The 27,804-nt window shown below is 41.2% G+C and overlaps 1 protein-coding gene across 4 annotated transcripts in view; it reads right to left on the bottom strand.

The window, feature by feature from the left end:
* ADAMTSL1 (ADAMTS like 1) overlaps nucleotides 1-27,804 on the bottom strand; it is a 692,925-nt gene that overhangs the window by 155,979 nt on the left and 509,142 nt on the right. For all 4 annotated transcript variants that reach the window (XM_030566852.1, XM_030566853.1, XM_030566854.1 and 1 more), the window contains 4 exons: nucleotides 22,772-22,846; nucleotides 20,673-20,830; nucleotides 9,749-9,860; nucleotides 1,609-1,747 (listed from right to left, as the gene is read on the bottom strand). In XM_030566852.1, coding sequence (XP_030422712.1) covers nucleotides 1,609-1,747; nucleotides 9,749-9,860; nucleotides 20,673-20,830; nucleotides 22,772-22,846 — 484 coding nt within the window. The remainder of the gene's footprint in view (nucleotides 1-1,608; nucleotides 1,748-9,748; nucleotides 9,861-20,672; nucleotides 20,831-22,771; nucleotides 22,847-27,804) is intronic.

The following is a 27,804-nucleotide window of genomic DNA, read 5'->3' as shown; positions in this document are numbered from 1 at the left end:
ATATAACCCCTTATTGGGGTTAGATGCACACAGAGCTCACAGTAATACCAACTGAGAGCCAGCGCTGTGTGTTAGGGGGTGACAGAAACACACGAAAGCCAGGAATATCAAGTCCATCATCTCCCATTGCATACTCCCTTCTCATCACAAGAGCAGTGCAATTTAAGGAAGGTTGAGACCAAATTCTACCTTGACTTAAATCACCTGCAATCCTCCTGATGTCATCTTTAACTTTGTATTTCCTGCTTTTATACCAATCTGTGTCACATCATTAATCGTATCTCAGTGGGTTTTGTTCCCCTCAGTCTTTTTGAAAGATTCTACAAGGTGTATTTATAAGAGTAAGAGCAAATGTACTTGAGGTTTTCTGTCAAGTGTGTAACATTACCTGTCTCCATGACTGTAGGAGCTTGAGGGTTTTCCCAGTTGTGACTATACCAATGGCTCCATGTCATTTTTTAAAGGGCTCAAGGGGCAGAGTCACCTAATGTCAGAGCAACTTTGTGCTCCTCTGCTGGTGCAAAGCTAGCCAAAAGCCAGTTTACCTGATTAGAGGAACACCACCCACCACTGAAGGGTCCTTGGGTGGTGCAGAGAAACCATAATGGCTCCAGACCATCCTCCTCCTCCCTGCAGCTGGTGCTGGAAAGGGAGCTGGAAGCGTCCTTACACCCTGGCATATCAGAGGGTGTATGTGCAGTGGGGCCACGGGAAGCCATTGAGGCTGCTTTAATTTGAGTGTGGTTTGAGCTCGGCACTGAGCAACCCCAGGGTAAAGCGAGAAAATAGGTGTCTTTGAGGCATATTTGCACCCTTAACTTCTAAGCTGTGTTGGGAACACTTCTGGCAGAGCCATGAATTGGGACACAGATGTTTAGAAGATGTATGTAATACATGATTTGTGAACAGTTACAGCCCCACCATTCAGGGTGCTGAGCACCCTCAATTTTCACTGAGTTCAGGGTGCTCAGTACCTCACAGGACTGACCCCTAAGTGACCCCTAAGTGTTGAATTTTAAATGGATCAGAGAGCTCTAATAAGCTGGTGGATGCCCTGATTTTGTGCATCTCCTGTTTCTGCAATTAGTTCTATGGGAAGGGGTTCTTAGCAGGGGACAGGGAAGGGTTCTTTTGCTTTTGGTGAAAGGTCAGAGGATGTTGATGATTAGACTATGTTCCTGCACTAAATTTTCACAAGCTGCTGTTGTGGCAAGCAGTCCTTTTTCAAAGGTGAAATTGAATGCTTATAAAACCAAGATCTACCCATTGCTAACCACATGTTTTCCCCTTCAGGATTTGTTATTATCTTAACACTTCTAATGACATGTCATTATCATAGGATATTATCCTGGGTAGTTTGTTTTCCCACACTTTACATTATACAATGAGGCAGAAAGTAATCTGGAGGAAAGAAACAACCATCCCTAAAACTGTTCTCTGTACTGTACATGGGAAAAACATGCCAATTTTACTTTACCCAGTACACACTGCCCAGCGAAAAAAGTGGAGATATTCTGTACGTCAACAAACAAACAGGAAAAGGAATAAATAGATATTTGGTTCTGTTCAAGTAAAGCCTGGTCTCTTCTAATAATAGAGACGACTGACCTGGCAGGACAAGGGTCCAAGTTGCACTCCTGAAGTTTTGGCTTGGGCTTAATATTTTCAGGGTAGTAGTGACAGTATTGATCAGCTACCACCCGGCTGCTTCTCAGATCATAACACTCAGCAGATGTCAGCTGGTAACCTGTGACATTCAAAGAGTCAAAAGACAGAGCATCTGAGCTCAATTTCTTTCTCTATATCCGTATTAAATACAAGTAAACCCTGGTTTTGTACAACATTATCCAAAATGACGGCCCCCCTCAATGTAACAAAAGTCTAACCCCAGATTTAACACACTTATTTTACAAAAAGATTAGGTGTCCCCTCAAACCTTCATAAAACAGATTTGCCCCCTTACATTACACATTAAATCTATTAAATATAGATAGGATCAATGTTTATAAATAGATCTACAAACACACACACATACTTTGACTCACAAAAATGCCTACCCTACTGAAATTACTTCTTAACTTTTATTTATTTATTTTACTTTAGAGCCACAGGAGCACTATAATTCAGTTAGCACTGCAAAGGTAAGTAGTCATGCTTCACAGTTCATATTATTGTATTATAAAAGCATATACATTAAAGACTAAAGGGCTGATTCATCTCTTACATGCACTATTATTTGTAGAGCTCTGCGCGGATACAAATTTATACCTGCGGATGCAGATATACATGGATATAAATCGGTATCCGCAGGGCTCTCCTGGGCACCACAGCAGTGAAAGAAGCAGAACATGGGGCTGCTGCTCCCAGGAGCCCAAGGTCCCGCTGTGAGTTTGTGGCAGAGTCAGGAATGGAACCCAGATCCCTTGAGTAACAGTCGCAAGACAATATTCCCTGTTAATGGTGTTATGCTGGTGTAAAATGTATTTCATTTGCGTTGGTGTAAAAACAGTATAAGTGAGATCTGCATTAAGGCAAGAAAGCCCAGTTTTCAAAAGCTTATGCCTAAACTGCATGTGCAAATGGACGTTTAAATGATAACTGTGCACCTCAGTGGCCATTTAAATTATAGACTTTACGGTCAGATAGGAGCATCATGATCATCTGACCTCCTGCAAATTGCAGGCCACAGAACCTCACCCTCCCACTCCTGTAATAGACCCCTAACCTCTGACTGAGTTACTGAAGTCCTCAAACCAGGATTTAAAGACTTGAAACTGCAGAGAATTGACCATTTACACTAGTTTAAATCTTCCAGTGACCTGTGCCTCATGCTGCAGAGGAAGGTGAAAAACCCCAGGGTCTCTGCCAATCTGACCCAGGGGAAAATTCCTTCCCAACCCCAAATATGGCGATCAGCTAAATCCTGAGCACATGGGCAAGCAGTAACTCGGAGTCCTCCCATCTAGTGTCCCATCACCAGCCACTGGAGATATTTACATGAACAACAGTAGATATAGTTTTAGTTAGTAAGCTATCCCATGTCATTCCTAGCATTTCAGTCTGCACTCGAACCTTCTCCTCTTTTGTAACTGTAATGCTGCCAGGCTCACTTCATGATCATGTAATTTTGTTGTTTTATTTTCAACTAAAAAAAATAGTTAAAAAAATAAGAAAGAAGGAGGAGAAATCGACCATGCAAGTGTTGAAACGCATGCAGCAGCTAAATGTATGTATAGTAAACAATTTTTATTACATTTAAAGCTACTATGAATGTGCAGGCCAGAACTTTGAAGGCTCAGTTCTTCACATGTAATTATTATATAAAATATGAAGGCAGTCAAGACTGTATTCTTAGTTTCATTTTAAGAAATTTTACAAGGGCCAAAGATTTACCAATACAGTACTTAATAAACTGCAGCAGAGGCATGACTAAGAAACAGATCCAAAATGTACTGATGTCAAAGGCAGTCTTTCAGTGGGTTTGGATTAGGGGTAAAATTTTCAGAAATACCTGTGTGACTTGGGACCCTAAATCCCATTTACAAAAGTGATATAGGTACTTCGAAAATGGGACTCCTAAGTGCCAAAGTCACTTTTGAAAATGGTACTTTGATGCTTTTGAAATGTTTACCTCAGACCCTAACAACCCAATAAATAACACTGTATGTGGCCAGCACTGTACTGGTACTTCAGGGAATTTGCATATTTTCTTTTCACTGAGTTCCTTTTGATTTGACTGCATATCTAATTATCTTATATATTCATTGAATTGTGTTATCTATTGTTGTAATTAACCCATATGTAATCAGTGTGTGATGAATAGATTAAATTTGTAGGCATGAGTATAGGAATATGTAGGGTAGTATTATAGAGGCATAGGATTGATAAGGATGTATTATCGGTAAGAGTTTGTTAGGTATATAAGAAATAAGGCAGTAAAGCAAGACCTACAGGCCTGAGGCCTGCCAAATTTCAGTTTAGCCATATCAGGTCTTAGGTCTGAAAGAAGTTGACAACTAGCTGACCCAAGGGCAACCTTGTAACAATAAAGTTTTAAGATTATTGTAACAGATGTGATAATGGGTGATGGGAAAATATGCCACAATATGCCCATCACTATGACAAGATGCCCAGTTGTAACATGATGGGAAATTCTGCATTGACTGCAAGTTACAATGGGGGCTTATTGATTTAAATGTTAATGAAGATAAGGGGAATTAAGAAGATGGCCTCTGCAAAGTGGAGCATCCCAACATTTATTCATAAGGGTTACGAGCGTGAGTGTAACTCAGGATAAAAGGGGTTCCCTGGCATGAATAAGGGAAGAAGAACCCGTCAAGAGATGCACCACAGATGATCACCTGTTGAGAGATCCACCCATTTCTATAGTACCCTTGGGGATGTGAATATGTAAACATTAATAATAGATTCAGACTAAGGTCAGAAGGGACCATTATGATCTTCTAGTCTGACCTCCTGCACAACACAGACCACAGAAACTCACTCACCCACTCCTATAACAAATCCCTGACCTATGTCTGAGCTACTGAAGTCCTCAAATTGTGCTTTAAAGACTTCAAGGTGCAGAGAATCCTCCAGCAAGTGACCCATGCCCCATGCTGCAGAGGAAGGTGAAAACTCCCCAGGGCCTCTGCCAATCAGCCCGGGAGGAAAATGCCTTCCTGATCCCAAATATGGCGATCAGCTAGACCATGAGCATGTTGGCAAGACTCACCAGCCAGACACCCAAGGAAGAATTCTCTGCATTAACTCTGATCCCACCCTATCTAGTGTCCCATCACAGGCCATTGGGCATATTTACTGCTAATAGTCAAAGATCAATTAATTGCCAGAATCAGGCTATCCCATCATACCATCCCCTCCATAAACTTATCAAGCTTAGTTTTGAAGTCAGATATGTCTTTTGCCTCCACTGCTCCCCTTGGAAGGCTGTTCCAGAACTTCACTCCTCTGATGGTTAGAAACCTTCATCTAATTTCAAGTCTAAACTTCCTGATGTCCAGTTTATATCCATTTGTTCTTGTGTCCACATTGGTACTGAGCTTAAATAATTCCTCTCCCTCCCTGGTATTTATCCCTCTGATATATTTATAGAGAGCAATCATATCTCCCCTCAGCCTTCTTTTGGTTAAGCTAAACAAGCCAAGCTCTTTGAGTCTCCTTTCATAAGACAGGTTTTCCATTCCTTGGATCATCCCAGTAGCCCTTCTCTGTACCTGTTCCAGTTTGAATTCATCCTTCTTAAAGATGGGAGACCATCATAATGGACATGTTATAGTTACTCTCCATCTTGATTCACATACCTATAACTGGCATTAGCATTGATTATCTGCATAAGAAGATTTGCAATAAAGGGAAAATTGATAACTTGTGAATGTTGATGAGGTCATTGATACTGTTCTTGGTGAGTTTCACCTTGCTCATTCTGATAATGTAGCCATTAGGGAATGTGAACCTTTGGCACCCGTCACTGTGGTTTAAGATATCACTGGTAATACCAACCTATCAATATTATAAAAGGCTACAACTATATATCCTTTAAAATAAAATTCCAAGAATTTCCAAAATTGCAATGGAAACTTCTTTGTCTACTGCACTTAAGTATGGTTACAGGTAATAAAATAGAGCAAGATCAAGGGAAAAACCCATATAGGGCCAGGAACTGTGTTGCAGTTTCACCTGAAGTTTTAAGCAGAGAAGGAGGAGAAGGTTGCCACACACATCCCCCCCCGTGGAAGCAGCAGAGGGTTATATGTCCCCAAGCTCCCAAGGAATGCAACAGTGGCCCAGACCATCCATCCTGAGACCCTCTGCCTTCATACACCCTCCTAAAGCCCCGCAGTTCTCCCTTAGTTTCTGTCAGAACCTGCCCCTGGAGCTCCCTCAATGAAGTCACCAATGGGGTATTGATTCAGCAAAAACTAGAGCACCAATAATTCTTGGGTGGATTCCCCTTTGGGCTTGGGATGCTGTGGATCCCCTCAGCCCTCTTTTTCTGTAGTAGCTGAAGGAAGAGAGTCACTGCCACAGATAACCTCCTTCCCTCTCACCCAGGCAGGAGAAGATCTGTGTCTAGAGGTACTGCACCTGGGCCCAATGCCAATATCATATACCATGGGACCTGATTGTCGACTCACTCTCCAAGCATCTAAGTTGCAGGTTAGTGTCCATCTTTTCATTCTGGGTGAACCTTTCCCCTGCCCTCCTTTGCCTCATTCATCCTCCTCATTCTTTTATAGCAGCAGCAGCAGCTGTGGTGACACCCTCTCCTTTGTGGAATTCTTGTCCTCCCTAGAAAAGGGGCTGTCATCAAAGCTGTTTGACAGATTGGCCAGCAAGGATTTATACCTTTTGGTATCTAATTATAAACAGTTGTGACAATCAACTTTGTAAATTAGTTTTGCACAAATGCAGTGTAGAAACTATGAGAAGAACAAAAAAGCAGTAAAGCTGCAAGATTTTCCAATCTGATGTCACTATATGTATTACTGGTGTCATGATGACATTGCTGCATAGTATCACGTGTTGACAAGACAGCTTCTCTTATAGTTTTTGTTTTCATTGTTGGTCTTCAAATTGGGAAAAGACTGGACCAGGCATAAGCAGGTTACTGGGAACTCCCTGAATTAAAGCCCTGAGGCTTAATATCAAGCTACAAAACTGATCACGTGTGCACTGATTAAGAGAATCAACACAGAATAGTCTAACTTCCCCAGATCCCTGGCTTGGGATGCACTAGGCAAAAGCCTGGAATGATTCTGTTGACAGCCTCTTCTTCAGTTGTTCCAGAGTCAGGAATCTGGAGAGCATTTTGCCAGGAACATGGATTTTTCTGCCTTCATCAGGAGGGTTAGAAGGCAAAGGAAAGTCAGTTTCCAAACACTGTCAAATACAAACTCAAGAGCCCAAAAGAAGAAAGATAAACTAATTGTTACGATGGCTTGCATACAAAGGCCCATATCCTTAGCCCTGGCTGAGGCATGCATAGTACAGCTCTGGAAGGGGAGAGTAAAGAAGACCTTTGCACTCCCAAGATTCTGGGGCTGCTGAATGGCACACTGGTTCCAGGAGTAACAGCTCTAAGGGGCCCAACAGAGCAGCCACAGATCAGCATGAAAAGGAAGTCCCTGGCTATGCTCTGTTTTCCTTAGTCACATCCCTAGGCCATCAGCAAGGGAAGACTGGAGCTGTTAACTACTTTATAATATGTATTATGCACACCATGTATGTATGTATGCATTGAGTATCAATAACATTAAGTACAAATACTGTAACAGTGATATAACCTAAACTGACTTAATCCTATTCACTTATGCTTAATATCTCATAACTCCTTGCATTTACAGAAGTGAGCATTTGGCATAAGAAGACAGGAAACTTGTCAAAAATCAAGACACATCATTGTGACTTAGTACAAGCTAGGGAAATACCTTTAGTACTAGTTGGGACACTGGCAGACCAGGTGCCAGCTGATGCCAAGGCCCCAGGCCTCACTGAACAGTGACATATGCATAGCTGGAAACTAGTCTGACTCACCTGCATGTTAGCACTGTTAAAATAGATGTTAAGTTTATAAGAATGTGTTTAGACTTTAGGAAATATTTGTAAATTGCTGCATGCATTAATCTCAAGCAATTAAAAATTAATCACACTGTTAAATAATAATAGAATACCATTTATTTAAATATTTTGGATGTTTTCTACATTTTCAAATTGATTTCAATGACAACACAGAATACAAAGTGTACAGTGCTCACTTTATATTTATTTTGGATAACAAATATTTGCACTGTAAAAAATGGTATTTTTCAGTTCACCTAATGTACGTACTATAGTGAAATCTCTTTATCATGAAAGTTGAACTTACAAATGTAGATTTATGTATGAAAAAAACTGCACTCAAAATAAAACAATGTAAAACTTTAGAGCCTACAAGTCCACTCAGTCCTACTTCTTGTTCAGCCAATCACTGAGACAAACAAGTTTGTTTACATTTACAGGAGATAATGCTGCCCACTTCTTATTTACAATGTCACCTGAAAGTGAGAACAGGCGTTCGCATGGCACTGTTGTTGCAAGATATATGCATCACAAGATATTTACATGCCATCTGCGCTAAAGATTCGTATGTCCCTTCATGCTTCAACCACCATTCCAAAGGACATGCATCCATGCTGATGATGGGTTCTGCTCGATAACGATCCAAAGCAGTGTGAACCAATGCTTGTCCATTTTCATCATCTGAGTCAGATGCCACCAGCAGAAGGTTGATTTTCCTTTTTGGAGGTTTGGGTTCTGTGGTTTCCACATCGGAGTGTTGCTCTTTTAAGACTTGTGAAAGTATGCTCCACACTTCGTCCTTCTCACATTCTTAAACCTTGGATCAAGTGCTGGAGCTATCTTTAGAAATATCACATTGGTACCTTCTTTGCCTTTTGTCAAATCTACAGTGAAAATGTTCTTAAAATGAAGAACATGTGCTGGGTCATCATCCGAGACTGCTATAACATGAAATATATGGCAGAATGTGGGTAAAACAGAGCAGGAGACATACAATTCTCCCTCAAGGAGTTCAGTCACAAATTTAATTACAACATTATTTTTTTATTGGTGCGTCGTCAGCATGGAAGCATGTCCACTGGAATGGTAGCCGAAGCATGAAGGGGAATACAAACAAGAAGTAAGACTGAGTGGACTTGTAGGCTCTAAAGTTTTATATTGTTTTGTTTTTGAGTACAGTTATGTAGCAAAAAAAATCTAATTTGTAAATTAGACTTTCATGATAAAGAGATTGCACTACAGTACTTATATGAGATGAATTGAAAAATACTATTTCTTTTGTTTGTCATTTTTACAATGCAAATATTTATAATAAAAATAATAATATAAAATGAGCACTGGTACACTTCGTATTCTGTGTTTTAATTTAAATTCCTATATTTGAAAATGTAGAAAAACATCTAAAAACATTTAATAAATTTCAATTGGTATTCTATTGCTCAAAAGGGTGATTAAAACTGCAATTATTTTTTTAAATCACAATTAATTTTGAGTTAATCATGTTAGTTAACTGCGATTAATCGACAGCCCTAGTAAAGAGATTTAGAATTTGTAAAATCATCATATAAATAACACCAGCTGAACTTTGAAACTTGGGAAGCACATAATGCTATAATGTAACAGTGCTGCACAAGACGGCTTCCCGGAGACTGGTATCATATAGAACCTTTCCCCCTATACTATATTATTATTGGCTTAGAGTGATAAACCTGGCTGACATTGGTTATTTGGCATCTTGAGTATATTTTAAAACAAGGAAAATTGAGGTCAAGCAACTGACTACAATTTATCAACAGCAGCCATCACACCAGGTTTATACCACTGAATCTGGGCCATTATTTGATAGCTGCATCATTCACTATGACCACATAGACTTCAAAGGTTTCAGCAACGATAGAATTTAGGACCTTATAATCCAAAAATACAGGCTACCACCATTGAAGTGACAGAATAATCTCCCTTACCTGCAGTAGTATTCGTGCTCAAGTTTTCTGTAGACTAGCCACTAAAAGGCCCCAGTCACAAATAACTGAGCAGGTCTGAGCTATCTAGTAGGTGGGATCTCTCTCTCTCTGTCTCTCATACATGCGCGCACACACACACACACACACACACACACACACACACACACACACACACACACACACACACACACACTATATATTACCTCCTCCACAGGATGCTGAACAAGGAAAGAAATCAGTTTCCCTCCATCGGTGAATGATGGGCTGATAGAAGATAAACTGTACCGTGCTGTCAGCAGCACCAGCATAGCGAACCTGAAAAAGATGTAATGATAATGGTAAAGCTGCCATGGTTTGCGACACTAACACTCATTCTGCTGTAAGGATCTTGTAAATACCATACATTACATGAAATACCAGAGGCATTTTGTAATTAAAAACTGAGAGGCACAAACAGAATGTTGCCTTTTCGGGATTCAGTCTGAACCATTGCCAGAAATTACACTCACACAGTTAGCAAGTTGGGTCCATGGTGCTTTACAGCTTGTGTTTTGTAATGATGAAGGAACAGAAGTGTTATTGCTATTGAATAAATTTATGGAGAGCTACCATACAGAGGACCTGGACTGAACTTCACAACACCAGGAGATCATCCACTGGCATTTACCGATTTAAAACAACACACCTTTCCTCTGCCTCACTCCAATGAAGGAGCTGGTCTACACTATGGGAGGGGATCGATCTAAGATACGCAACTTCAGCTACGTGAATAGCGTAGCTGAAGTCCAAGTATCTTAGATCGAGTTACCTACCGTCCTCACGGTGCAGGATCGACGTCCGCGGCTCCCCCTGTCGACTCCACTACCGCCGTTCGCGTTAGTGGAGTTCCGGAGTCGACAGGAGCACGTTCGGGGATCGATATAACACATGTAGATGAGACGCGATATATCAATCCCCGAGAAATCGATTGCTACTCGCCGATACGGCCGGTAGTGAAGACGTACCCAAGGTTACACTCTTAAAAGGGGAAGTGGCTTCAAGACAATGAAAGGCTAGACACTGTAGTAGCATTGACAGACAGCAGATTGTACCACAGAGAAACACATGCGCATAAAAGAAACATGCAACTATCAATGTTACTTTAACATGTACAAGGAAGTAAAATACTTCAGCTAGAGCAAACTAAAGCTTTCAGGCAGGTGTAATTCTTTACTGTGCCAGGAGTATCTCTTATTCTATCTGTAACGCATTCATATTCTCTCTCTTTACTGTGGTGCTGTTATATATTATAAACTTGTCCTTTTATTTAATTAAATTTTGGATTTGCACATACAGTTTAGAATCCTACTTAGGATCTGATTGTATTTTAAATTATAGGCTCAGGTTCTTGGTGGTGGCTAAGGTGCATATGCTGACACTCAGGAGGAATGTGTGCGCATGTGTACTAAAGTCATTCTTTGTGCTCCTTCTCCCCATCTTGGGTGATCTGTATGCAGGACTGGTCCCCTGGCATAAAGCAGAGTGCCTGGCTGATAATGACCCCACGGGGTTGACAACAATGAGGGACTGTAGGGCACAGGGAAGCCCTGGTCCCACACCCTTTCCCCCAGTGATGCTCCTTATTACACCGACAGCTGGGAAGGGGATAGCATGGGAGCTGCTGCGCCACTAGAGAATCTCCCTAGTCTGGGTGTTATTGACAGGGCTGACTGAGTCAGTGTTGCTAGGGCTGTTCTGCACCAGTGCCATGGTGCAAAGGGGACACAGCACAGTGGAGAATCTGACCCACAAGTCAGAAATGGAAATGGCTTATTAGGTCACCTAGTCCTTCCCCTTGCCAGTGCAAGATTGTTCCCTGAAGTGAGTTTTCTAGTGCTTTATCCAGACTAGTTTTAAATGTTTCACTCTCTCTCTCTTTTTCCATATAGTCAACTAGTTGCCCAATTTTAATTTTTGGGACTCTAATTGTTTTTAACTCTGTCTTTATTTCTCCCTCAAAAAATCAAGAGGCACTGACAAAGAGAAAAGGACTAGACAGAAAAACAGGAATGAAAAAAAAAATGAGAAATCAAGCTGAACTGAACAGCAGAATCTGTATTGCGGGTTTCTCCCCTGCCCTCCATAGATGGACAGAAACATGATAACAAATCACAGCAAATCTTGAACTGCATGAAGGGAGAAAGAAGAAAATGAAAATGCTGCAGGATATGTTGGAGGCCACAAGAGTTCTGGTCCACTGAGAGTATGCTGGTCTCTTCTAATTAGAGTAAACACTGAGGTAAATTCCCAACAGAAAAAATACAGCTGTAGCAATACAGGTTCCTCAGCAAATGAGAGGCCCCTTGTATGGATTCATATCATTTAGTTCTGTATGTCAGAAACAGGATATCTAATTCCTTGTGCTGGGATGGTCCATTAATCACACTCTTCAGAAAGACTTTTCTTAGTTCACAAGAGCCCAGCACACTCCTGGGACTAGTACGGTATCATGCTGGAAGCCATTAGAGAAGGTCTCTGGTTTGAACACACAGAAACAAAATTCACTGGGGAGAATTTACTTTTCCTCTTTAAAATCAAGATCAACAATGATGCTTAAACGAAAAAGATCCACTCAGCTGTGCGGTCTTAGGTGGAATGAGATAAATGAGAAGACAGATTACACAGGGCTCAGTAAAAGGGGGGAAAAGAGGTTTCACATCAAAAGTCAGGAAGACATAATAACCCATCTCCCCAAAGAGTATCCCTGTATGTCTGTGATTGTCTGTCTGATCTGACAGAGAGAAAAGGCAGATGCGGATTTTTTCCAGAGCTAGGTGGAAGTTACCCACACAACCATGACAACCACATGGGTACAAAGGAATCGCAATGAGCTACAGATGCGAACTGAATGATACTAAATAAGTCAGGTGAAAGAATCAGACAAATCACTGTTTATTTTCTCTATCGAGTACTATAAGCACAGAAAAGCCAGTGTATACTGATTCCATGCAGCAACCACGTCTTTTGAATTTTGTTTGACAATTTGTTAAAACTAAGGGTTTGATCCAGCAGAAAATATCAGTGGTTGTCTAACCCAGGCAAGACCCAGAAAGTAACACATGCTGGCTCTGCAGCATATCAAATGCTTCAGGAGACAGTTCAGATTGTTGCATAGGGCCAACTCCCACCCATACAGTCCAAACTGGAAGACTGGGAAACTTGTGAAGCTGTCCCATCTCCAGTAGCCTAGCTGTCCTTGTCCTAGACTCTGCTCTACCACTGGTGGTAGCCACGATCCTGAGAAGAGGAGGCAACATCTTGTGTATCTTTTAACATAATAATTAGAAGAAACTCTAACTGATGTTGATTTGCTGTGTGGTACTAGGGATATCATTGAGTCTCAAAATGGACAAGATGGTATATACCCATTTAATAACTGCATACAATGCCGAAGAAGTGCATAGCACTATCAGGACCAGAAGTGGCTGAGATGGTAAAAGAATTAGGTTGCTAGTGTAACACCGACAGACCCTCGTTGCCGGTGCGTGGGATCAAATGTGGGACCTCTGGAGCTTAGTCCATTAGCCTCTACAGCATGGCTGTTATCTAAGGCTGTAGAGCAGACTCATTAATTGCTCTCTCTTTAAGTGGTCTCGGTGCCAATAGATGGGATAGAACACCACACCCAGAAGGTGCGTAGGTTACACTGGCACTGTGCTTAAACCTGCTGGCTCTGGGGTTAGGTAGGCTGTGCATCCCAGCTGGTTGCCCTTCACTTCCATTGAAGTCAGTGGGAATCAGGGGAAGGAGGCTCAGCACATCGGATGGGTGCTTAGCATCTTTCAGGAACAAAACATAACAGAAGACCACCAGTTTTATGAAGATTTGGGAGAATGCATATGCTCACATCTGCCCCGGGGGAACCAACTGGTTACTTCCTCTTTGACAAAACAGTCACTACTGATTTGTTTTCTCTAAGGCAGAAAGGATGGGAGGCCCCCGTAATCAATTCTTACCCCACATTTCTCTGCTTTTTAAAACTGTTTTTGTAAATCATTTATCAAAGTGGTGCACATGTGTGTGTACAAAGGCACCGGCTGTTTAGCTCCCTGATGAATAACTGCACTTTGATAAAATACTATATTGATTTGGGAAAAACTGCAGCATCCTGAATGAAAATCAACAAACAACTTAAAATTTGAAGTACAAAAAGAACTGTGTTTTGGAACAATTAAATTTTCAAATGGCCCTTCTCTAGCATCAAATTGATATATTTAGGCTTTATTTTACATAGTGCTGAGCTGTCCTTTGAGTCATCAGAACAAAATTTGCCCATATCATTAAAAAAAAACCCTATTTGGTTTTTGCAATGTGTGCCTCTGCAATCTATTTATGTCTGTTATAGATCACAGCAATCTGACTGCCAGGATTGTACTAAGTTTACATCAGCAGTTGTGCTGTTTAATCAGCAGGCATTAACAACTCATCCTTTCCTACCCATCAGGTAGTTGTCAGTGTACGATATATGGTCAAGTAAGGATGTCTGCATTCTAATAAAATGGAATTTGTATGTGTGCATGTGTGCATTTGTGTTCTTTTTATGTATAATCCAAACCAGGGGTTGCATCATTCTGCACTCTCTTTTGTCTAGTCAAGTTTGATCTGGCATGTTATGACCTAACTCAGTCACCACCATCCCTATCATAAAAGTTCTGAAGGATTTTTCTGCATCATCATCACAAATGCTTTTGAAAGTGCCAAATCCCAAACCATCAAGTTTGATTTCTTAATGGTAAACTGAACATTAAAGCCTTATATTAAGTAATATATAAAGGGGGGGGGTAGGGAGTGAGCCACATCTGGCATATGTAATTTTGACCTTTTAATGTTAATAAAAACAAAAATGGCAAGACTCTTTAATACAAGACTTTCCTTTCTAGAGTTACAGTTCTTTAATATTCCTAATTATATCTACAATTACAGAGCTAGGGTGTGTAAGAGACTAATTGCTGTTCCAAATGTGTATATGCAGGAAAAACAATTTAAGGTCATCATTTAAAATAAAACAACAAGCACAACAGACTAAATAAATAGAGATGCTGAAGGCTTTCAATTGTATAGTATAAAACAGAATTAGAGGCTGATTCCTTTAATAACTTTTCTTTCCTTGGAGGAATGAATGCATGGCCTTTGAGCCCCATGGATTGCTCTCCCAGTCCATTTTTGCCCTCAACTTCCCTTAGTTTCAGAGGTACCCAGAGTGGGGCCAGCTGTCTTTCTGACAGAGGAGAGCTCCCTCTGGTGCCTGTCAATGTCACTTCTTAATCAGTCAAAGGAATCACCAAAAAACAGACAGGAGGCACCTTACTGACCAGAGACCAAGCACAAATCTTTGTAGTGGTGTCAACCTCTGCTCACCAGGAACAAGGGATCAAGCATGATCAGTGCGGCGACTATTAATATGGACTCTTTAAAGTGTCTTTGAACCTAAGCTTTCTCCAAGTCTAAAATAAAAAGCTATCAGGTTCAGGTGACTGCTTGACTCTCAGTAATGTCCCCAAGGAATGAACCAGCATGCAAATGAATGGAATGGAATGAAATGAAATGAAATGGGGAAGAGGGAGAAACAAATCACTGCAATGAACAATCTACATCACTCACACGCACACACACCAGGCCAGGGACGTTCTGTTTGTTTTTTTCTTCCCCCAATTACATTACTGAAATAGGCCCTTTTTTGTTACTATGGACTTCATGAAGACAAGCAAAACAAATATTTTTGAGGGCATTTTACTAAAGTTAATTAGCAAGTGTTCATTAAGTTGGTTGTAACTGTGACATTGTGCAGTCTATATGGTTTTATAAAAATATGGTAATGAGTGAATATAATGTAACTGGAATATGCTTCATGCAAAAGGTCTCTTGTAAGGTATCATTACAACGCTTATAGTCTACTGAGTGTGATTATCCTATTTTATAAATGTACCACTCTTGTATCTTGGACTAGAAATATGAAATATAACTCTGAGGGCCTATCGTAATTATGCAAAGTGTGGGCCACTAATGGTGGTTTGGAATCTTAATGGCTCCCATCAACCAGGACAACTGATTGGGGCTCAGTTTGCAAGCCAGTCTTCCTGTGAGTCAGACTGGGATGAATGAAGGCTTGGGGTTTTACAGTGACACATGACCATGTTACATGAACTGGAATCCATCTTTAACCTGGTGCTTTTCCAGTGGGGGGAGAGGAGGGTAGAAACCCAGAGAGAGGCAAAGGATTCCCGCCTTATGCAAAAGATATATAGAGGGGTGGAACAGAACAAAGAGAAAAAGCCATCATAAAGAATCTCCTAGCTACCACCTGAGCTGGAACAAGAGCTGTACCAGGGGAAAGAATTGTGCCAGGCCTGGAAGGTGTCCAGTCTGAGGAAAAAAACTTACTGAAGCATCTCTGAGGGTGAGAGTACCTGTATTCAGTTTGATTAGACATAGATTTGCACATTTTATTTTATTTTGCTTGGTGACTTACCTTGTTCTGTCTGTTACTACTTGGAACCACTTAAATCCTACTTTCTGTATTTAATAAAATCACTTTTTGCTTATTAATTAACTCAGAGTATGTATTAATACCTGGAGGAGGAAACAACTGTGCATTTCTCCCTATCAGTGTTATAGAGGGCGAACAATTTATGAGTTTAGTCTGCATAAGCTTTATACATGGTAAAATGGATTTATTTAGGTCTAGACCCAACTGGGAGTTGGGCTTCTGAGTGCTAAAGACAAGCACACTTCTGTGAGCTGTTTTCAGCCTGCAGCTTTGGGGCAAGTAATTCAGACCCTCGGTCTGTGCTGGAGCAAACGGGAGTGTCTGGCTCAGCAAGACAGGGTGCTGAAGTCCTGAGCTTGTAGGGAAAACAGGAGCAGAGGTAGTCTTGGCACATCAGTTGGCAGATCCAAGGGGGGTTTCTGTGATCCAACCCATCACAGTAATATTCTGTACAAGGCAATTAGTACATATTCAGAACCCTGTGCAGAGGGACAGCACCCCTGAAGATTCATGTAACCCTACCACAGCTGTGACATAGCAGGATGTCAGCATCACCATCATGGGAATGCACCCTTATCACCCACCTAATTTTGCTTGACTCCTGCCAGGCCCATTCCCCACACCTCAGTAGCTCAATTCACTCTCCCGAGCGGCTTCTCTCTTCTTCATAGAATCATAGAACTGGAAGGGCTCTCGAGAGGTCATCTAGTCCAGTCCCCTGCACTCAAGGCAGGACTAAGTATTATTTAGACCATCCCTGATAGGTGTTTGTCCAACCCGCTCTTAAGAAATCTCTAATGATTGAGATTCCACCACCTCCCTAGGCAATTTATTCCAGTGCTTAACCACTCTGACAGGAAGTTTTTCCTAATGTCCAACCTAAACCTCCCTTGCTGCAATTTAAGCCCATTGCTTCTTGTCCTATCCTCAGAGGTTAAGAAAAACAAATTTTCTTCCTCCTTCTTGTAACAACCTTTTACATACTTGAAAATGGTTATCATGTCCCCCCCCATCACCCGCCCAGTCTTCTCTTCTCCAAAACAAACCCATTTTTTTCAATCTTCCCTCATAGGTCATGTTTTCTAGACCTTTAATCATTTTTGTTACTCTTCTCTGGACTTTCTCCAATTTGTCCACATCTTTCCTCAAATATGGCACCCAGAACTGGACACAATACTCCAGTTAAGGCCTAATCAGCACAGAGTAGAGGAGAAGAATTACTTCTCATGTATTGATTACAATACATCCCAAATGATGATTGCTTTTTTTGCAATAGCGTTGCACTGTTGATTCATATTTAGCTTGTGATCCACTATGACCCCTGAGATCCCTTTCCACAGTACTCCTTCCAAGGCATTTTGTATGTGTGCAACTGATTGTTCATTCCTAAATGGAGCACTTTGCCTTGGTCCTTATTGAATTTCATCCTATTTACTTCAGACCATTTCTCCAGTTTGTCTAGATCATTTTTAATTTTAATCTTATCCTCCAAAGCACTTGCAACCCCTCTCACCTTGGTATTGTCCGCAAAGTTCTAAGTGTACTCTCTATGCCATTATCTAAATCATTGAAGAAGATATTGAATAGAACCGGACCTAGAACTGATCCCTGTGGGACCCCACTGGTTATGCCCTTCCAACATGATTGTGAACCACTGATCATTCCCAGATAGTAGTTATTTTCCAACCAGTTACGCACCCATCTTATAGTAGCTCCATCTAGGTTGTATTTCCCTAGTTTGTTTATGAGAAGGTCATGCAAGACAGTATCAAAAGCCTTACTAAAGTCAAGATATACCAAATTTACTGTTTCCCCCTATCCACAAGGACTCAAATTTACCACTCACTATTACAAAGTAAAAGAAACCAAAACAATTATTTCAGTACAACTCCTGTAGGATTTGCATGCAGTTGGTCCTGCAATTCAGAGCAATCAGTACCTAACAGTAAATGTTTGCATACCTGGGATTATAACAAGTTTGCTAATTTGACTCTTCTAGATGAAAACATTTTCAGCCAATCTAATAAAGATTCTAGGAGTGTTTCAAGAGATAGCAAGCCCCTGAACTAGAGCCCTTTTTACTACATTTTCACTTAGCTCTGTTTGCACAAGAATTGCTTTTCCAGGAAACTAAGTCAGGGCACTAAAGAGAGGACACCCCTTTGTGAGCAAAGCTGGCTGCTGTGACTCTAGGGCCTTTCATTGGTTTTTCAGAGATACATTAGCTCTACACATTGCAGGCAAAACACTCAGCGCTCTTGTGGGCAGGAAAGGTTGCGGGCAAGCCTGGTTTGGTGTGGAGATGCCTGCATTTGTATATTCTGCCTTCTGCAAAGTTAGTCTTAGGGTAAGTCTAATAAAGAGAAAATCTAGCAACTAAAGATTTTTAAAAAAGGACAAATTAAATAGCAAAGAATTATGGAGCAGGGTTTGTTGTGTTTGAGGATAACTGTTGGATAAATACATGTTCATCCAGTCTGCTCTTACATTTACTGTGAGTAACAACTGAAATTGTCTACATATTTAAATAATGAAGTGTGAGAAGGATTTTATTCCTGCTTCAAGGGCCTGATCTAAAGCCCAGTGAAATCCTTGGAAGGATTCCCACTGACTTCAAAGGGCTTTGGTTCAGGTCCTATATGCAAATTTCTATGCAACCTTAATGAGAAATATGCTAAAGTGCCTCCATAATTTTCTGTGTATTGTGCAGCACCAAGTACTTTATCAGCATTTACCAAATATCTCCTTATCTTGTTTCTTAGTCTGCACGGAACAATTCCCTTTTTCATACTGTAACACAGGGACATTGTTGAGTCAAATTTGGCCACAAATTTACCAGCAGGTTTTGTGAAGATAAGTCTTTACATAACTTAAGACCAATAGACATGTTTCCCTGCATTTATTTATTTTTAATTCCAAATGAGTATATTATAAATAGAAAACAAAGCCATAACTTTATGCTGGTACAACTGGAGCCCATACATAGCGGCCTGGTGCTAGGGAAAACCTGAAAGCATTATGGACTAGAGACACAAGATACCTTCCATTGAAATCAATGGCAAAATTTCTATTAAGGTCAATGGCAAGCAGGAGCAGACTGTAGAAGCTAACTAAGCATTTGCAAATACCACCACTTAGCTCTTATATGGCATTTCTCAACCATGGGTCTCAAAGCACTTTATAAAAGGAAGGGAAGATTTATTATCTTCATTCTACAGATGAGGAAATGGAGGCATGGAGAGGTGAAGGGACTTGTCCAAAACCACACAACTGAGCAGTGGCAGAGCCCGGAACACAATCCAGCAATTCTGATGCTCAGTTCAGTGCCCTGGACCATGTTGCTTCCAGCTATTATATTTCAATCAATCATCGAAGCTGAATGAAATTCCCAACTACCAATAAATAATGAAAAGTAAATTAAATCTAATGTTATTTTGGCTTTTATAAGTGAGGGTGTAATTTGTAAAACAGGAAAGGATTTTTTTAAATATATAAAACATTTTAAATTGAGAAAAGTCTTTTGAGTTGGTGACATTTAAGGGGTTGAACTGCTCTCTTTAAACTATTCCCGCCTTTGACCAGGAAGATATAACTTAAGCTTGTTTTCCTTTGGCTCTTTGTTCACCAGACACTTTTGGTTGCGGGGTCTGGACTGGATTAGGGGCTGCTACCATGCTGAGAGAGACAGAGGACAGTGCTTTAATGCACTGCTCCAATCCAATCACCTATCACATTTTCCAATACAGCATTCATACTTCCAGCTGCCACAAGGTCATCAGCATTAGCTTAAATCAAACATCCTCTGGCTCTAGGTCCCCAGATGAAAAATTTATGGAGTCCTGGACATGGTACAAGTTTTACAGCTTTATGGACGAAATCCTTCAGGTCTCTCTGACCTACTGAAAAAAAGATTTTATTTTATTGTAATCCCCAAATGTTCAGTTTTGTGTGCGCGTTTTTCCTACAGAATGTGTGCATTGCTTCCAGCAGTGTGTTTTGTATTACCTGGAAGAACAGAAAAGCACTAATGGGAGGAAACAACTCGATTCTTATTGCCAGTGCAACACAAAACAGAACCTCCAAACAATACAATGGCTTCTCGACCAAAGCCATCCTGGTTACCTTGGAGTCTTGGAGCCTAGTTCTCTACTCTATTACATCCATTTTACACTTTCAGTGGGGCTAAAATGGTATACAAACAGCATAATGAAGTGAAAACTCGCGCCCTCGGTCTTCTTATTTTTTTCATGTCACAAAATAAGTAAGCTGCTTGGCTTTCAGTTTATACTAGACAGCATCCAAGGAAAGTAATCTGCCCTCTCTTGCCATTAGTCCATCTTTTCTGTGTAAGACACACATGGCATGTGTGTTCCTCTCCATAAACTCAGTCTCCTTCCCAAAGAGCTTCCAGTGAAACTTTTATAATCTATTTATCAAGAAATTCAGAGAGGGTGCAGGAAATAGCCTTCTCTAAGCCCTAGATATAAACATTTCCTGACAAAGGATGCTGTCTAGGAAAGATCCCTGTGGTTTTTCTGCTGTACCAACCTGGTTTCACTTTGGGTTTTTGTTTTTACAAAGCCATGTTTGAGCCACCTCACCTTGACTGTGAAGTCTGCACTGAGAGGCCCAGATATTCTCAGTATCTCCTTGTCCGGAAACTTCTGGAAGTCGATGCTAGAATTGTCCACCAGGAAGGAGCCTGTGGAGCTGAGGCTGTTTTCACCCTTCACACCTTGTAGAGTCTTGGTTTCCAAATCTGATAACCACAAAAAAGACTAGCCAGAGGAGGCAAGAATGTGACAGTGACAAAATAATAATACCATGGGGCTGGAGTGTAATAAATAGTAAGGGAAAACCAGGCCAAAATTAACCAATATGCACTCAGTGCCTCTCGGGTGGGTGAGGGGACAACCACCAGATTTGTGTGGCTGCCATTGGAACTGAGCAAAACTGATTGGCGTTGCAGCCTTGTACAAAGGGTCACAGAGCCACGCAGGTTTGGCCTGGATGCCCCTCCATCATGACGGGGAAGGGTGGAGGGGGGGATTGGTCAGGACAAATTTGAATGAGTGGCATTGTGCCAAGTGATCCAAATCCAGATCTCAACCTAGTGACTTCATCTGTGCCCCACTGTCTCAAATCTTCGCTGAGGCAACATCTCATTCCAAAATAAAAAAAGATCCTGGATTGATCTTTTCTCTCTTACTTCTAAAAATTTCCTCTCTTGGCTTAATTCTAGCTTTATTTCCTCTCACAGTTTAATTCTATTGAAAAAGTTTGCTAGGTTGGGAAAGAGCATGTATGCTAGGAGAGAAGGCAGGAGCAAGGGAAGAGGGGAAGTCATTTACAGGGAAAGGAACAACAACTACACTAGAGCAGGCCAGGAAAACCCAACGGCCCACTTAAAAATTATGCATTTCAGAGGACTTGAACTTTTAAAAAAAAGTTATGTATTTTTTGTTCTAGTTTATAACCTGTAATTTGCTGGTCATTATTCACAGCTCTAAATCTAAACAGCTATAAAAAGATTATTAAGTAACTACTGCTGTCTCAGCACAAATAGCAGATCATATACTGGGATTTCCAAACACACCCTTTCCATTGTACCAGGATGCAAGCACTTTGGCGTGATTGCCTATGCATTTCAACTCTGCTATTACTAGTGCTCTGTTAAGGTTGACATATGGCTTGCTGTCTCTTACTGGGGTCTATGCTGTCAGAAAGTTGTATCCACACTTACGGGAAAAAAACCACTACAGTATTTTGTAATTGCCCCATATGCTACATCTTACCAGTTACACCACTTTGAGTGTTTGGGGCTATTGTTAGAAAATACTGCAGCATTTCCTTCTATAAATGCATGGGCAGCATATTCAGCTCACTTCCATTTTGATCTATCTTCAGTGCCACTGCTGAAAAAGAGGCAGGAGGTGGCTGGCTACTGCATAGGTATGAAAGAGAGGGGAAGAGTGCAAAGAGCTTTACTGCCCTGCCCTGTGTCCTTTCCCACAGACCGGTCAAAGCTGTGTTCTGAGTGCAGAGAATGTTCTCTGCTTGCACACTCTGGGGTACATGGCACTCCAAAAGGTGCAGGGAGGAAGCAGGGCCACCATCCCCTCTACCACTCCTGCCACAACAGCTGCAGATGTTGCAATCATGAAAGGGTTAGTCTAGTCAGTGGGCTCATCCCCTCTGGGGCAGGGTGACTCCTTAACTGCAACATTTGGCTCTACACATGTGTATCCTTTTTATTCTTCTCATCCTGGATAAAAAGAGCAAGAGATTTGCATACAAACAGAAGCATGTGCTAAACTCATGAGCAGTTTGATGACAGAGCTCAGCAGCAGGGAAGCTTGTTCTCTAACCTTCTCTGTATCACTGCAGTCAGTGGGATTTCTTTTTTTTTTAAACAGAAGTTTGGCATCGAATGAGTCAGCCAAAAGATGAATACACAGAAATGGTTGAAAAATTGTGGAGAGAGAGAAAGATTCTGAGCCTCTGGCCTCATTCTACTCTCAGATGCATGTGCAAGTCCACTGATTTCACCGGGATTGTCCAGAGACCCCAAGGCAGGATTCTGTCCCGTGTTGAAATCAGTGATTTGAGAGAAAGAAACCAGACATTCCTGTTGTAAATAAAACACCAGAGGATACCAAGGTTCTTATAAAGCAACACCACACTGGCTTTTTCTACTTACGTAAGTGATCAGGTCCTTTCAACACTAGACGAACGTGCCTACTTCCATAGGGAACAGCAACAACAGTATCTTCCGCTGCAGAGAAATGCAAAAATGCATTGAGTCAGTAAGCAAAGGAAACCCTCCTATCTCCAACCAAGCACTGAAAGAGCTGTTCACGGGAAAATTAAAAGCCAAGCTTTTGGTACCGTAACTCTTCTGCTGCCACCGCCCTCCCAAGTCATGACAAAAGGCAAAGGTCAGCAGCAGGGAAACTTGTCCTCTAACCTCCTCAGTATCTCTGCAGTCAGTGGGATTTTTTTTTAAAACAGAAGTCATCTTAAAGGGACATTCACATTCTGACCTACTGATTTTATTTATACTCCACTATTACTCAAGTGTCTAAAGAGGGACTGACAGCTTTTTATTTCACCCAGCCTCCAATTAAAACAAAGCATATCTTACTCTTCCAAATTATTTTGGCATATATATTTGTGCTGAATTAGGGAAGTATAAAAATATTCAAATGTTCAAAGGAAAAAGTTAAAACACTGAACTCTAGAACTCCCTGTTTGTTCACATGCCACATGATCCTCTCCCAGCTGAACTCCCAAAACCCTTTCCCTTCCACATGCCTTAGCATGCCACGTGATCTCCCAGCTAAACTCTGTAACGCCTTCCTGTCTCACAGCACACCCTACTAAGGCATGTCCCTACTATGGTGGTATAATTGTGCGTTCCTTTCCATACCACCCACAAAAAGCCATGGTAGTACACGTGCCCATTAGACCTGCAACACAAACTGGCTCTTGGGGCCTGATCCTGCACCACTGAAGTCACTAGGAGCTTTGCCACGGTGAAAGCCAGTTTGCGCCCTTAATGAGTCCAAGGTAGTAGTCACTAATCTGCTCTCTCCTGCAGTTTACATGCTACTGTTAGATCAATGATGCTAAAGAACCAACTATCTCAATAGCATCTTGGTGCTCTGCAGAGGTACAGGAAGGGAGAGTGTTGTGGCTCCAGGCAGCAGATTCCCCACCTTCCTTCTAATCATCTGCTAAGCCAGGCACACAGGAGAGTGCTCAGCTACACTCAGTAGCAGCCTCAGGCTGTTCCCTCCTCCTCTTTCTGCTTCCTGTCTCCTTCCCTCCTCTCGAACTTGATGCTGACAGTTGGGGGACAGGAATCACAACAGTGTTGCCCCCCTCAAAGCTGAAATGTGAATGGGAATGTTCCCTTCAACCCCCAATAAAAATAATTCCATGGTTGAATCATGTGACTCCCTTCGACTAGGAGCTATGAGGTCTTGCTTTGAAAGCAGCAGGGTGCTATTTTGGCACATGAAAGCAACACAGCCACTAAGAGGCTAGCTTTCATCGGAAGCTCTGAACTGTCACCGGGACTTTCTGAACAGTGGTCAGACATGGGCAAGGAAAATAAAAAGATTTACAGTACTCAGGCCCAACCCTGGATCCTAGAATGATGAGCATTTCTATTAAAAACAACCAATCATGAAATAGTTAACAAGGTCAACATTTTAACTGTCATTATTGTGGTTCAGAATCAACACCCTGTTTTGATGACTAGGGCAGTTCAAACATCTCTTAGAACTATTATGTCTGTCTGCAGGCTCAGGAAGATGACGTGCTCTGTTCTCTCTTCTGTTTTATTCATAATCATAACAGCCAAAAAGTTATCCACGGTATGACACTGCCTCACAATGATTTCCCATAAAGGAAAGCTTTGGGTTCTTGGTAGATATATTTAAAATGTTGCAGACAGTGGGGAAAAAAGGTTGATGGAGCTTTTAAAACTACATCTATGAACGTTTTTAGTACAAATGTATGTTCATAAAAGTTAATGGACTGAGAGTGCTGAAAATAGAAAGTCTCTGTTTATTCATAGGTCATGGAAAGTGCAAGCAAAGACAAACTCTCCATTTTAGCCCTCAATGTGCTCAACTCTGCCTTAAAAGGGGTCCGCCCCCCATGATTCCCCACCCTTATTCTCTTGCAAAAAGTGATTCCGTGTCCACACTACTGTATGACCCTCTGATGACCAGATATTAGCACCTGTGTCAAATTCAGTGTATAGTTATGGAGTCTGTTTATAAGCCAAGTTAAAAGTCTTGTAACTCAGTTCACTGAGTCATGTCACCGTCTAGACTTGTAGGTGTAAGACCAGTTCAGTATTTACAATACTTTCTATCTAGCTGCCTGATCAATAGGCTGTAAATCTCATCTGGTCCAGACACCACAAAACTGTTCCCTTTTTTGGCCCAGTGCAGCTTTCATAGCATGAGTGAAACCCTGAATAGAAGATACAGCTTCCATTTATGATTGGTCGGAATATCACTAAAGAAAGCTTTCTTCCTAGGGAAAATATTTGGGAGCCATTAAGCCATAATCAATTTAGGACTGTCAGAGCTGGGAAAAAGTTCAGCAAGCTTCCCTGCTGATGTCCTAAAAGATCTTTTATTAGCTGATGCCAGTGTGTTTTTGTGGAACAGTGGCCAAATAAGAGCTGACAGTAGATGTAGTGCATGGCGAGGAGAGGTGGAGTAGAAAGCCGGAGGAGGAAAAGACAGGGATTCTTTTATACAGTAACAATAGTAAGTTCATTCAATTAAAACTGGATTATCCAAAGCCTGGTTAACTAGAACACTTTCTTATCCAAGGTTTGGATATGTCCCTAGGGGTTTGCTGAAACTATTGCCCAAAAGCTCTCACAAATACTCTAGGACTAGATCCTAGAACAGCACAAGTCTGAGCTGGGATCCAACAGTACTGGACTGATGTCTTCTGCAAAACAATTGTACAGAACCCTTAGGCTCTGCAGGGCTAAAGCTCAGTCTCATGGAGCTCCTACACTTTGCAGAAGAGAAGCTGCAAAGCCAGCTAGACTTGGTGAAGCTGGCTAGTGTCTATAACCGAGAGAGCAGCCCAGAGGATTTGAAGATTGTGTTCAGGTTTTCCAGAAGCTAGTTAGTTTTCAAAATCTGCTGGGATAATTTTCTCTATTACCCTAACCCAAAATAATCCAAGGCTTCAGGTGTCCTCAGAGACTTTTAGAAAATTGAAGTTAAAATGGTCAACTGTGTTTTGTAATGTATCCTGCATGTGTGTGTCTGGTATCATTCATGACAGCAAACACAAATTTCTTTCATTTTTACCCATAGGGTCTTGTTCAATTATTTGACCAGCTATAGATTCTTACCTGCTTCACTGTGTATTAACAGATTTCCATTACTCTTGTTACAATAATGTTTAAGGAACCCAGCAGCATAAGTATATTTTCTTGCATGAGGTTCATGACTATGACATATAGTTTCCCTGCTTATCCAGTTTTCTGAGTGGGTTTCAGAAAACAGAATATAGTGTCATGTTTCCAAAAACGTTAATATTCCCTTTACAAATGTTATATTTTAAAAAAATCACTAGACCTCCCCAACTGTATTAGAAAACTTACTGTTCAGTAGCTCACACTGACAGGGTTCCCTTTGTTTTATGAGTTTTGTGCTGAAGAAAATAGAGAAAATTGTCCCAGCAGATTTTGAAAACTGTGATTAGTGTCAGGATACCTTGAACACAGTCTTCAAATTAAAGACCTACTAAATGTGCCATGGAACAATTGGAAAATATTATTGTTTGAAGACCACCCAGCTTATATCGCATAACTTCTTTGCATTCTTTCTCTCTCCATTTTATTACTAGGGATATAATTCACCTGCTCTTGTTGCTTATTCTCCATGTGAAATCATAGCACACTCTTTGTGAAATGGCATCTCTCCAGGGGATTCCTTATTATCATAGCACATCCTGGAAAGTCTCAGCTTATGCAAAGCAGCAGCAAGACAGTAGGGCCATTTCTTGGGGCTTCCTCCCTCATCCCCAAGAAGAGACATGCAGCAGCAAGAGACATGCAGCAGCAAGACAGTAGGGCCATTTCTTGAGGCTTCCTCCCTCATCCCCAAGAAGAGACATGGTGGGAGTGGGAGAACACCTGGTGACTGAACCCTCAAACAAACAATATGGAGAGAAGAGGGTCAGCTGGCAGCCCTATGAAGCTGAATGGAGAGAGAGAGGGGAAGAATATGAGGCCTCTGGCTCCTTCCTCAGAAGATATATAAAGGTATTGTGAAGAGGGAGCCCTGGTCTAATGGGTGAAGAGAGACAGAGGAATTGTGGAGGGGATACAAAAGTCCATGATCCACCCAAGTCTTGATGTTTCAAGAGCATGCATAGAAATCCAAAGTCAGATCAATTCTCCTGGCTTTGAATTTTGATTAAAAAAAGTCTGTGCAGTCCTATCAACAATACTCATGCTTAAGGGCAGAATCAGAAAAATAATTACCCCCTCCCATTGTTTAGTAGCATTGTATTGGGATGGGGGAGCTGTAACTACATTTGAAGTATGTGAGAAAGACAAGGTATATAAAGTAATATCTTTTATTGGACCAACCTCTGTTGGTGAAAGGTACAAGCATTCCAACTATACAGTATTCTTCTTCAGGACCTGAAGAATGAATGGGCTCTTCTGTACCAAAATCTTTTAATTATCTTAATGGGTGAAAAAGGGCATCAGCACAGGTGTTTCTGCTGTAGAAAAATGCAGGAGGGAAATCAAGGACACATCTTTTCCTACCCTGCTGCATTTCAATTGCTGATGCCTTTGGCACAGATATACCATCCCAATAAATGCTGAGGAAGTCATTTCTGTAGCAAGTGCTAACTGTTTTAAAGCTCTGTGAACTTCTTCCCTTTCTGGCACTGTCCTTTCTCCACCCATCTGCATGGTATAAACAGTGTGGAGAACAGAGCTGGATACAAGCACTAAGAGAAAATGAATTCAGTGTGATGAGCACAACAGCACGTTTGGGATCGTTTTGAGAAAATAAACAATTTCCAGCAACTCTTGGCAGACCAGAAAAAAGCCACTGCCCAATTCCTCCAGCACAGCCTGAGAAATGTGTGTTTGTAAATGTTCCAATGTACATCAAGGGTAATAAAATCATACACATGCTCAGGGGACACCTACGATGACTTCTAGCCACC

The sequence above is a fragment of the Gopherus evgoodei genome, chromosome 6 (assembly GCF_007399415.2).
Source record: "Gopherus evgoodei ecotype Sinaloan lineage chromosome 6, rGopEvg1_v1.p, whole genome shotgun sequence".
NCBI lineage: Eukaryota > Metazoa > Chordata > Testudines > Testudinidae > Gopherus > Gopherus evgoodei.
The sequence above is the reverse complement of the archived record's forward strand: the minus strand, read 5'-3'. Positions and strand labels throughout refer to the sequence as shown.